Here is a 13,060-nt window from a genome sequence, read left to right as displayed (position 1 = left end):
GTGTCCTACTGTACTTAGTGGATTTGCATAGTATATTTACCACATAGAGTATTTACAGAGATAATTTCATCTTTATTTTTTCTTTATTTAATTATAAATAAATGCCAAAAAAAAATAATGCCAAAAAATACAGTATACTGTAGCTGCAAAGTGAAAAGTTCTACTTATGTAAAAATGCTGTAAAGTGAGGATTCTTTCAAAAATTTGTATCAATTAACTAAATTATATCAACATTTAGTTTGAGCATCCTTTGTGTTTAAAGCAGTTTTTGTCCTCAGTGCACGTGCGTAGAGTTTTTCAGGGAGCTTTGCAGGCAGGTTTCTTGAAGTGTCTTGGGAGACGTTGTCACAGCTCTTCTGGATTGAATCTTTCTCAGTTTGGTCTGTTCACGTCATTCCTGACAGACTGATAGTGAAGAGATCAGATCTCAGATCAGATCTCAGTGTGCAGCAATGGCTGTTGTCAGACAAAAATCTCACTGGATTATTAAAATTAATGGCAAACTGAATGTTTGGAAGCAAGCCTTTGAAAAACACAGCGTCTCAAGACTTTAACACTATTGTTTGTCTATCTATCTATCTGTAATATGATTAATGTCGATACGATTTATTTAAATATTTATATACTTTTTTTTTCAAAATTATTTAATTCTTGAATCTCTAGTACAAATACATGTAGTACCAACATAGAGTACCAAGTGTGACCCATCAGGCATTGCTCCTGGCCTGCCTCCACAGCTGATCCAGTTGTTACACATTCAAGGTCGTTTGACTGAGGTCTGGTGTAACATGAGAGCAGCATCTCAATCTGGCAGAAAGCTCTCTGCTCTTCCCCTGCAGCCCATCCATCCTCCATTACACTCCATCTCCACACAAAACGCTCCTCTTCTGCATGCCCATAAAGAATAGCTGGGATGCTCAATATAGGCCACATATTAAAAATGCATGACCTTTAATGACTGTTCATTTATATCGTCATTGCTTTTTTCCCTGTGGATTGTGATAATTCTGTGGATTCTCAAAGCACCGTGTAATGTACGCCATCCCAGATCAGAAGCAGAAAATGACTCCTTTATTTCAAAGGCAAGTCGTTTATCATGTGAACAACATGAGATAAATGACTAAACATAAAAAAAGATATATGACATATGTAAGCGCATTCAGAATGCGATCTCACGAGGGAGAGCTTTCTTTACCAACAAAAGCTTGGTTTTCCTTACATACCTGGCTTTGAATCAGCCTAAGATGCAACCGGGCTGTCCTGTTTGGGCAACTTCTCTAATGCTTAGCTCCCCAACAAATCTATTCCTTCTCTAACATTTTGGCCAATAGAAATCTGAGCTTGGTGCAGGTTGTATGGAGGGATTGGCTGGCTTGTTGCTAAGAGTCAAAGTGCAGTAACTCATCAGAAGGACAGGGCATTCCCACACTGCTGAATAGAGCACGCACCCAGTTAAGCAGAGACACATACACAAAGGCAGACAAGCGTGTCGCAGCTTGTTGAAATACCATGGGAAATTGCACAAGTGCACCTGCTACAAGCTCCCTGGATGTGCATGAGCAGAATGATTTGTGCAGTCAAAAACATAGAAAAAGACACTACAAACTACAATTTAATAAGTTTAATAACATTTTCTTTGCCATGTGCATACATTCAAGAACTAGCAAAAATATGTATAATGTAAATATTCAGATTCCCAACATTATCTCTCTCTCTCTCTCTCTCTCTCTCTCTCTCTCTCACACACACGTATATGAAATATATTTGATGTATACAGTAAAAACAGTATAATTGTGAAATATTATTGCAATAAAATTAGATTTCTATTTTAATATATTGTATAATTCTTCCTGTGATGCAAAGCTGAATTTTCAGCATCATTACTCCAGTCTTCAGTGTCACATGATGGATCAGAAATCATTCTAATATGCTGATTAAGACATATTTATTATAATCATCTATGGAGACTTTTGTTGTTGTTGAAACCACGATACAAATTCAAAGGTTTCGGATAAAAAAAAAAAAAAAAGAAAATTCAATAGGGTTGAATAATAATCAGCATATTAGAATAATAAGGCCAAGACACCTCTGAAAAAGAGGCTAATCTAAATATTTAATCTCAGAAAGTTTATTTTGCTCAATAAATTTAAGGACAATTTACTAAACATTTTGAAAAACAATTAGAAAATAATTAAACTTTTTTAAATATACTTTGTTTTACTGTGTTTTTGATCAAATAAATTCTGCCTTGGTGAGAATAAGATACTTTTTTTCAAAAACATCTTTATTATGCCAAAGTTTTAAGCGGTAAAATACTTTTATTTTTATTCTTTACAGATTAAAATGCTTGGCTGCTTATTGTTCCAATACCCACAAATGCCCTCTGCTGTGCTAGTTGTGTCACTACAGCTAAAGACACTTGAACATTTCTTTGCATTCAAGCCTGGATAAAGAAAAATGCAGAAAGGATGAATATCAGTATATTAATAAATAGATAAAAACACACAGAAGAAATGTTTCAGAATTCAAAAGTGTTTATTTAGTTTGACCAGGTTCTAGCATTACCATCATATACATTTTCCCCAGTCGTAACTTGCAATTACATATATAATATACTATGTGAATACACAAATTGTAAGCATAAAAAAATACAAATACAAAAACATGTTATAGGGTAATAATAAGTATAGGAACAGCAGTGACAAAGTGGAGCAAAAGCCAATTCAGTCTACTTTTGCCCGTTTTCAAAATACATTTTGCAGATTGCACGCTTTAAATGGAGAGAGAAAAACAAATCTGAGGTGAGATGCCACCCTCAGAAAATAAAAACGAACTCACCAGGGCCCATCAGAAACAAGTTTAAGTAAACAGGCAAGTGAAATGCAGACCGTGGCTGAGAAAGTCCAGAAGACATAAAGGAGAAGTGAGATCGGTGCATCAGTGTGCACATCCTACTTTATCCACCAGGAACTTGGAGGCAGGACATGAAAAAAACAAGTTTAAGGGCTGCAGTGCCCTACACAGTGATGACCATCACTCTCCAGTGTCACGGCCTGGACGATGGAGCCGTTTCACTCACTGAGCAAGCAACTTAACACTCCACCCATACGAATCCAAACCTCCTCTCTAGCTGCTAAGACACAAGGTTGACCTTATCAACTAGCTAACAGAGAGGATATGTAAACATACAGGTCTTGAAACCAAACTAGAATGTGATGTCACATAGTCAAGGTAAGTAAACGTGTGGTATTATTGTTTAGAAAACACTAGCATTGTAAACTTCGCCTCGATCAGGCAATATTAAGAGATCGGATGAATCTCTGCAAAAAATTATAGCTTGTATTCCACTAGTAAAAGCCCTTTGTGTGTGTGTGTGTGTGTGTGTGCGAGGATTAGGAAAAATAACATGCACTGAATATGATGCTCTTTAGTCTATATACAGGATGTCAAATAGATATGCTTGAAGCCTAGCAAAGTGATGCATTACTTCCCTGACTAAAATTCAGTAAATTCTGATCTTGTGTAAGTTTATTAAAGGCAACATTGTCAAAATGTTTTTAAATAAACTACGGGATTATGTATATTTGGAATCTAGTTTCAAAAAGCTGAAGCAAATGAAGAACTGCAGTGTTAAAACTGTGTAGATGTGAATTTTTCTCTCTCTTCTAGAAGTGCCCGTTCTGTCTCCATCTCTTACCAAAGTGTCAACAAAATAAGCCCTACAACACCACTAATTAACAGTCGCCGTCATGGAAGTAAAGCCTTGTTCGAAACGGTATTGCCAAAACGAATCAGACCGAATGCCTTCGTGGCTTCGCCGTAATTCTCCAATTAAACCAAATCTAGCTCTGTCACAAAGTCAACAGCGTTAGGCGTTTTTCACCCTCAAAAACGTTAAAAAATAGTTCCAGTTTATCCGAAGTCCAAGTAGAATGAATGTTGGGAGGAAGACAAACTTTTTCTGTTCTGTTCTGTTTTTAACCAACTCAAGGCAGCAGCAGTAAAACCTCCCAAAACGTGAGGTAACTTTGAGGCAAACTGTTACGGATGGGCTTTCACCCTTCTGGTATAAAAACTAACACTATACGAGTCAAAAAAAATTCATAATCCCATCTGTTCTTACAAACACGCTGAAACAAAACCCTTGCTGTAAAAATCCACTGTCCCTCACCTGTCAGTGTTACACACAATCCACCTTAATAATGTAATCTCAATCAAAAAAATACTTTTTTACTTTTTTTTTTTAAAAAACTCCACTCTCTTAATGATAATTTTAAACAACGAGGTTTAACTTTCTGGCATAATATACAGTTTTAAGATTTTTTTTTCTTTTTCTCAAATGACATGATAAACAGTAAGAGACCCTGAGTAAACATGATTGGACCAGGCGTGATCGAGGCCCTTTTTGCTCAGCTTACTAATGACATGCATATTCCTACCTTTCAAACCAAACAATTCGGAAAGATCTGTCGATGTCAAGAAACAACAGTCTGGTTTAACTGTGCAGGCACAAACAAGTGTCGATGAATCTAAAAAAAACAGAACATCCATTCCAAATAGGTTGTCATTCCGCTTGACAATTCTCTCTCTGTGTGATATGGTGCGTGTCGTTCTGCCTGGCAACTGCAGGACCAGAGCGTTAAAACAGCCGTTTCACATTCGAGAGCCTTGTTCTTGAAGAATCTGCAGGAGAGGAACCACTGTTAATAGATGGGTTGGATGATGAAAGTGAGCATGTCTAAGTAAAACAGGGAAAGGCATTAACTATTCAGTATATGATTTAGAATTCTTCACAGAAATGTGAATCAGTTCAACAGTGATTTCACTTAAATGTTGATGGAAACACCTCCATAATGTATGTGTATATATATAGGTTTATATAGTTTATATAGGTTTAAAAATATAAATCTTAAAAAAACATTCATTTAAATAGTAAAGTAAACAAACACTTAAATAAAATATAATAAAATGTATATAAATACAAAATCTCTCAAGTGCCATGATACCATTATAATTTATATTGATTTTCAAATTCATTTTTATATTCTGTTTTAATTTAAATTCAAGTTTTAGAAATGTACATGATTTTTTTTATATCTATATAACTTTTATTCATTTTTTTTAATAGTTATTATAGTAGATCAAGTTAAACAAAACTAAATTAAAAATATTCAATACAAACTGAATATTATAGTTAATTAAAATGTTTGATTAAAAAAAAAAAAAAAAAAAAAAAAATATATATATATATATATATATATATATATATATATATATATATATATATATATATATATATATATATATATATATGTGTGTGTGTGTGTGTGTGTGTGTGTGTGTGTGTGTGTGTGTGTGTGTGTGTGTGTGTGTGTGTGAATGGTAATGAAGGATCAAATATCTTTGTTTTAGGTTTATTTGCATCATTACAAAAAGTACATTGTTGTAAAGATTTAATAATAAAAAGAAAAAAAACACGTCTTAGAATATATTGAATTAAATTAAATCTCTATATTGTAAGAAACGGTGTGGAAAAGAAGCCTTGATTGTTTTTTTACTACGGTGTTTTGCTTATTGCTGTAAACATTTTTGGCTAATGGCAGTTTGATCGAAAAAGTTAATTTAACATTAAGGCATTGCAGAGCAAATAAATATCAAAAAGTAGACTAAACCTCTTTAAAAACCTGAAAATGTTCCCCATAATCACCAAGCCCTAAACGTGAGGCATTTGCTTATTTTTACGAGCGACTGTGTAGCCCTCACAGGAAGTGTACGACAATGGCTTGGTGAAACCTCCCAAAATGTTTATTACTTTGCATAACCACTGTTGACCTGATACAGCATTACACTATCACAAAACTACTGAAACAGAGCCAATTGAAGCCATAGATGATTTTCAGAAGCGGACCTTGATGCTGCAGCATCTGAAGGGAAAGCATTAAATATTGAGCAGGTTTTCCATCATTATCTGGGATCAGAAAGCAGACTAGGTGAGCTGAGGATATAATTGTAGGGCTTTCTAATAGGCACGAGTACAGGCAGACAGCATGCGTCAAACTGAGCATTAGTAACAGAGATTCAGAGAGCGCCACTGCCTTCAGCATTCAGCAGAGACCTAATTATCAGCTTAAGTGAAATGTAAATGATGCCTCACCAAGAAATCAAATAAAAATCTATATCCACATCCTCAGTGTGCACGGCATGCATGGAAACAAAACACTCAGGCATGAACACATTTGATCTGGTTAATCAGCTCTTTCAGTACTGTTATAGCATGTGACCAACCGAAGAGCAGAGCTGGGGGATATTTTCTTACGATATGTGCATAAGTGACTATTTCTGTCCAGGCACGAGGGAAGAGCGCACCAGAGACTATGAAAGGGTTCTGTCAGCCTCACCTTGGCCTTTTCACTGGGCTCGCTGTTTGTGCCGTATGACTGATTGTGCAGCTCCTTGGAGACCACGCAAAGGAACTCTGCTTGATCCTCATTTCCGTAGTTGTATGAAGAGCCGATACTGACCAACTGGCGGGAGAAAGGAAGAAAAACCCATGACAACAGCATTTCCATAGTGAACCCATTTGACTACATAAGATGTAAATACAAAATACACTTCCTAGTGATATATTGTTGTTGGTGGTGATAGTGTGTAAAAGAGCACATGTAAAGCATCCTATGATGCATATATATATATGTGCATGTAAAGAAAATTCAAATGATTCACAATCAATCTTTTGTTTACTCACTAGGGTTGTCACTTTTGTGAAAAAATGATTTTCCATGCCTAAAAAAAAAAAAAAAAGTTTCCTTTTTCAACGTCAAATAACGGATGAAGGTAAAGAGAGTGCTGGAAACGCACAAGTCAGCAATATTTCTTATGACATGAAGTTTCGCGAAGAATAACAAACGGCAATGAGGCGAATTTGCGTCTACCGCGCCGCGAGACCTCAATACGCACGTAAACGCGTCTTTACACTGACTTAACATTGAAACCATTCGCGCCAGACGCTCTATTCATGTTTGGTGTGAATGCAGAAAGGTCGCTTTCGACGTCACTGGGTCTTATAGGCGTGTAAAATTGCTGGTATTTTATATCTAGCTTTCGCAACGCATACTGCACTTTTGGATTTCTTTATTTTATTTTTCTGCTTGTTTATGAGTTTTGTTACATCTATATTTTTTAATTGTTTAATTATTTTAAATTGAATAGTGTACATATTTGGTTAAAATCGATTCCCTATTTTCATTTTCTAAACTTTTTTTGGTTGGTCCGATCGATTGTGCAATCGATTTTCGAACTACTCGCAAGCACTCCCTTTTGCTGCCTTTATGCGACTTTTACCCAACAGTCAAAGCACCATTATGTCATGAAAGTGCGGACTCCGAGGAAGACTGCAAGGGTTTAGGGGTGCCTTTTGGAACAGGACCTAACTCTTCATTTTCTAGTGAGCGTTTAGATTGAGCCACCAGACGCTCCCCTAGATGCTTCACTACAGATGAACTCATTTGAGCACCTAACCCCACCGCACCACAAATTATAGCTCGTCCCTCAAACGCCTCAAGCGTAAAAGCTTCACATGGTTTCTGTGCCTTAACCTTCCACCACACGAGCATGTATATGCAAAAATAAAAGCAAACACTATTTAGCATGCTAGTCAAATAAAAGCAAACTTCCAATAAGAAAATCTTCCACTGCTCCTAGATTCCCTTAAATGATATTGATCTCAAAACGAAACATTTCAGACTGCATTCTCATGACAACATCACATTTATCAAAGCAAATATAATTTCTCACTATACAAACATAATATACACTTTTTTTCACACCGGATTTCACACACTATCGCGCCATTACGTAGAGGATCACATACGTAAACAACATATGCAATGTTTGCAGATATATTGTTTACGTTCAGATCGAAGTGTAATCAACTTGTCTACGAATGTGATACTCTACAAAGTGGTGCTATAAGGTGATGTGAAGGAGACAAATTGTGGAATTAAGTCATTATTTTTTGTTTTCTTTGCGCACAAAAAGTATTCTCGTAGCTTTGTATTATACTGATGTTACATTTTTGAGCCTTGATCGTGACAGGATCCTTGCTGTCTATGAGAGGGTCAGATGCATCAAAAATATTTTAATTTGTGATCTTAAGATGGTCTTTCAGGTCTTTCAGGTTTGGAACGACATGAGTAATTAATGAATTTTCATTTCCCTTTAAATTGTGAATTAAGAACACATTAAGGTCAAAGCAAACATTTAGCTTATTATTTATTCACTTTTTAATGCCATGCCAGCATCAAGGCTAATAATCAACTTATGATCAATGGTAACATCTAATGTTGATGAAAACAACAACCCAACACTGTATCTAATGCAATTTCTACGCACAGTGTTTTTAAAAGGTACATTTACAAGGAATGCCTGGCATTCTGTCACTTACTGCTGCCCACATAAGGCAACACATCAAAACGAGCCAAAAGCAAGTCAGGAGTGCACACACACCCCTCACTCACTGCGCCGGGGAAACCCCTCCTGTACCACATGGTTCATAGATAAACTAATACCACCTCCACACCACAGGAAGACAGCAAACTTTCTATTCGCTACAGATTTTGCTTTGAATTTTCAATGGATGGCTGTCAGTGCATATAAACCTGAGCTGATTTAGTTCACGTTTTAAGAGAAAACACATAGCACACTGAACACAAATTGTTTTGCAAACTGGTGTAACCATAGTAAAATTAGCATCCCTACATTTGAATCCGTTTGAATTTAAAGAACAGCATATTAATGTAAGTTGTTACACCCCGTCTATAACAGACACAATTGATTACCACAGATATATTGTTTACATTCAGATCAAAGTGTAAACAACTTGTTTACAAATGTGATACTCTACAAAGTGGTGTTATAAGGTGATGTGAAGGAGACAAATTGTGGAATTAAGTCATTATTTTTGTTTTCTTTGCGCACGAAAAGTATTCTCGTAGCTTTGTATTATCACAATTGATTACCACAACAGCTGGAGTCAGTCCATACTAGAAGCTGCAAGCTATTGTACATTGTTCACTAACTTACTAAAATAAATTATTACTTATATATGCACAACTAAGCTGCAACAACTGATAAATTTTAAAGATCCTATGCCGGGAACTTTAAATATTTCACATACTTTTGAAAATCCAACGTTTAGTCGATCCTGATAAGCGCTTGACTTCACAGTTGTAAACATGATGGCTTTCTTCTTTACAACTGTGTTACTCTTCACAGTTGTAAACATGATGGCTTTCTTCTTTAGGGAGGGGGTTTGGAGGCACGTCATCTTTATTTTCAGGCGGAACGTAAAAGAATGCGACACAGGTCTCCCAGAAATCCTGTAGAATTCTACCAATCTGATGACGCCTTCGAAACTCCTGAAGTGTTTCCACTTTTGTGTGCCGTATGCATCAGACATTTAGTCAACGGTCCGTGGGCATGACGTCTGAGGCTGAGACTATGGACCTTACTGTAGTATATTTAATCTATAGTATGTTTAATTAAAATGAATAATATCAACCAGTAACCAATATTGTACCGGTATATTGTGCATCCCCAAATAAAATTATACGGTTTTCCTAAAAAGCTGAAACAAGAGAGTAATCCTTTAATCACCTGTTCAAACTTCCAGCCATCTGACATGGTGGAGACCATCTGTGTCAGTTCCTCCTCCTGACACTGCAGGACTCTGTAGACGTGCTTCACAGGGAGCTGAAGACACACGAAAAGCATATGAGATGTACTCATGTAAAAGAAAGGTCTTCTTTTGAACGCTTAAAGAAAGTTACATTTTTTTTCTGACTGATTAACATGTTTGAAATCAGTGGGCCTCATTTATGAAACATGAACAGAACAAATGTGTTAATAATCGGTTTAATATATAAAGTCTTTAATATATGTGATGTGATCTGGGAAAACCCGTCTGTTTCATGAAATTCGAAAAATAGGTTGTATGTAAATTTTATGTTAAAACTAGGGTTTCACTCAATTATTATTCTATAACATATCTCTGAAAATATCGGGGCAAAATTCACCTGTTTAGTGCAAATAGCAATTTATTGCAGCAAAGACTGTGTCTTTCTCTCATGTCAAGAAACAATAATTACAATAATATATTTAAAATCTTGTTAGATATGTAAAGTAGCATAACAAAATCAATCAATATCTCATTCAAGTTCCCAATGTGACGTACCTGAGCCGTCTTACAATCCCTCTCCCTGATTTTGTCTTTGACCAGTTTAATCAGTGAAGTGATATTGTAGAATTCGGCCTCTTCCAGCACGCCTGACGGATGAAACAGATTAAATATTGAATCAAAAACCACATATCATACACAAAAACAGCTTCATGTCAAGAACATGTAACAAACAAGTTTCAACTGAATTTAGCTGCCGATGAGAAATCTAACACCAAGTCAAGACAGATTTTAAAGCTCTTGATGGCATTCCCATCATACCTTCCTCTGCTAGGCCTCGGTTCAACACCAGCTTCCCGTGTCTCAGATAGTTGAGCACCGGACCAAAATAAGTGGGGTCGCGGTCTATCAAATAAGCACCTGTTTCATCCTGGTTGAGGAAAGAGCATTGTTAGTACATCTTCTCCAAATATTTTAAGCATAATAAGCATAATTTATTCAAATGTGGATTATTAAATCAGGCTTAAATGAGTCAGCAGCTCACCAGAACTTTTGTTTAAATCAGTATCAGTACTGAAGAGTGTCTGTGAAGACAAGGTGTGGCTGGCATTTAACAAACATGCTGCAGAGCCCATAGGGACGCTGATCCATCTCCAGCACAACATCATTACCACGGATCAATACTGAGGTCGGAAAAGTCCGCTTTGTTCACTCAGACAAAAGCAACTGGCAAATGAAACGCAATTTCTGTTTTGTGATGAAACCTTCTTAACCTGTAAGAAATATTTTTGGCTTCGTCTTTGCAGCGGCTTTCAACGGACGTTGCCTTAATAAATGATGCATACTGACCTTTAAAAGTTTAAAAGCATCCAGGCGAACCTATTTCTTCTTCTGTCACAAAGAAGAAACTAGACGATTTGTTAAAAAGAACAATATGCTTGTTTGGCATGATAAATAATAAAAATCTGTGCACTTAAAAATGATTAGCACTAATTAAACCAGTTTATTTAGTTGCCAATTCTATTCTGCCTCTCAAGTATAGCGTGTTTTAAGTATTAAAAGAGTTATTCATGTCATTTGGTTATTCATGTCATTATTTAGTTTCCTTTTTTTTTGCTGGCAATTAAAAAAACAAAAGAAATGTAAAGTCTAGCAAAAATATGTTACGGTTTACTAGGATAATTAATATTAATACAGTTCATATTTTGTAATCTGATGAACATTAGTAAAATAGTTGAATTGGTTTAGAACACAATTCTAACACAATAGTTAATATATCCTTGGTTAATTCAGATAAACAGTAGTATTAATACTTCATATTTTGGTAATACTACACATAAGATAGCAAAAGACAATGTGTCTGATATAATGAACTACTAAGTTACCGATAAACAATTAATAATCTTGGTAATTTGTCATACATTATTATGAATTGTTAGCAAATGTGAAAATATACAATTGTACATATAAATATACAATAAATGCTGTAAAAGTATTGATCAGTATTAGTTCCTATTAAGTAATGCTTTTAATTCGAGTCTTGTGAAGAGTTACCAACATGTAAAGAGTTTATTAATCAGATAATAGCTAGTCACTTAGTTTCTAGACGGACAGACGGTTACTAACAAAGCCTAGTGATCTTAGTTATATATAAAGTTTAATTGGACAAGCATTAGTAGTTTGTGATACTTTTGGTTTAGCAAAAACACCACTAACGTTAGTATTAATTTATACAGTTAGCACTTTACACGTAACGTTTAACTTACGTAGCTTGCAAGCGTGTAACGCTACTAATAAAAAAATATAATAGACGAGGTGTTCTCATATTGCAACATTAAAGGCTTAGACGACCTGATGCCATTTAAAAATATACAGCTTTAACTAGCTCTGACTTTATTTGGCGGACAAGCTACATCAAGTGTTGTCAGTTCACGTTATGCTAAGCTAGTCAGCGGAGCTCCATTCACTGTGACTTCACCAGCTAGCCGTCTAGCTACAATATTAAAATACACCGATATAACGATATGAAACACTACAGACCCGTCATTTTGAGTTTTTCCAGATTTACCGAGCTGTTTAAAGCCCAGATACGCGAGGTGTCGGTTAATGTATGTTGTCATGCTAGCGGTGTAAACACCTTGTCGGAGTCGAGGTCGGGGTCGGCCTGGCACAGACGGTACAGGAAAGACTTCGGGTCTCTGCACAGCGTTTGTGTCGTCGTGAGAAAGTACGTGCCGCCGACGTTCAGACGAACCCATTTGGACGAGCCGCTTGCAGACGGCTGCAGTCTCTCTCCGGGAGAAAGAGCGGGACACTTGCGGGCGCTCGAGCCGCTCGGGTCAGGGCTCTTCTCCGCCATCCCTCCTCTGCTCTCCCGAGGACTGCCTTCCCTGATGATGGAGCTGAGCGAGAGCAGGAAGTGTGTGTGGAGTCTGAGAGCCGTTGTGCCCTCCCATCCCAGCAGGTTCCAAACACACAGTGCTGACTATCCAGACCGCGCACTTTCGGCACTCAAGAATGCCCTAGAATCCCACCCACCAGCTCGGTAAATTTTGACAAGCAAACATGATTTTTTAATTCAAGCTGTTAAGACTTTTTAAGACTCTACAGGATTTGTTTTATCTCTCTTTTCCTTCCATCCACCCCCCAGACTTCTTCTTTTTTAGTTCTAAGAAAGTATGTAATTAAAAAAGCAGAGGTGCACTGACAAGGATGTCAATGCTTTGGTAGATCTTAAATATGGCCATTGTGTTTTAGGGTTAAAGAAAATGTGTGAACTTAAAATAAATTGAAAAAAGATAAGAGAAATAAAGTCAAAATTCTAAGAGTCAGTTATGAGATAAAAAGTCATAATTATAAAATAGAGGTAGAAGGTCAAAATAGAAC

The 13,060-nt window shown here is 36.3% G+C and overlaps 1 protein-coding gene across 1 annotated transcript; it reads right to left on the bottom strand.

Annotated features, from left to right (window-relative positions):
• Nucleotides 1–2,516: 2,516 nt before the first annotated feature.
• kctd5a (potassium channel tetramerization domain containing 5a) lies at nucleotides 2,517–12,659 on the bottom strand. The gene is made up of 6 exons (XM_026244865.1): nucleotides 12,312–12,659; nucleotides 10,496–10,604; nucleotides 10,232–10,323; nucleotides 9,655–9,750; nucleotides 6,399–6,524; nucleotides 2,517–4,683 (listed from the first exon to the last, which is right to left on the bottom strand). The coding sequence occupies exons 1-6, from the start codon at nucleotides 12,531–12,533 to the stop codon at nucleotides 4,654–4,656; spliced, it is 675 nt and encodes a 224-aa protein (XP_026100650.1). The 5' UTR covers nucleotides 12,534–12,659; the 3' UTR covers nucleotides 2,517–4,653.
• Nucleotides 12,660–13,060: the final 401 nt, after the last annotated feature.

This window comes from Carassius auratus, unplaced genomic scaffold (assembly GCF_003368295.1).
Source record: "Carassius auratus strain Wakin unplaced genomic scaffold, ASM336829v1 scaf_tig00007487, whole genome shotgun sequence".
Lineage (NCBI taxonomy): Eukaryota > Metazoa > Chordata > Actinopteri > Cypriniformes > Cyprinidae > Carassius > Carassius auratus.
Note: the sequence above shows the minus strand (reverse complement) of the source record. Positions and strands in the feature narration are given on the sequence as shown.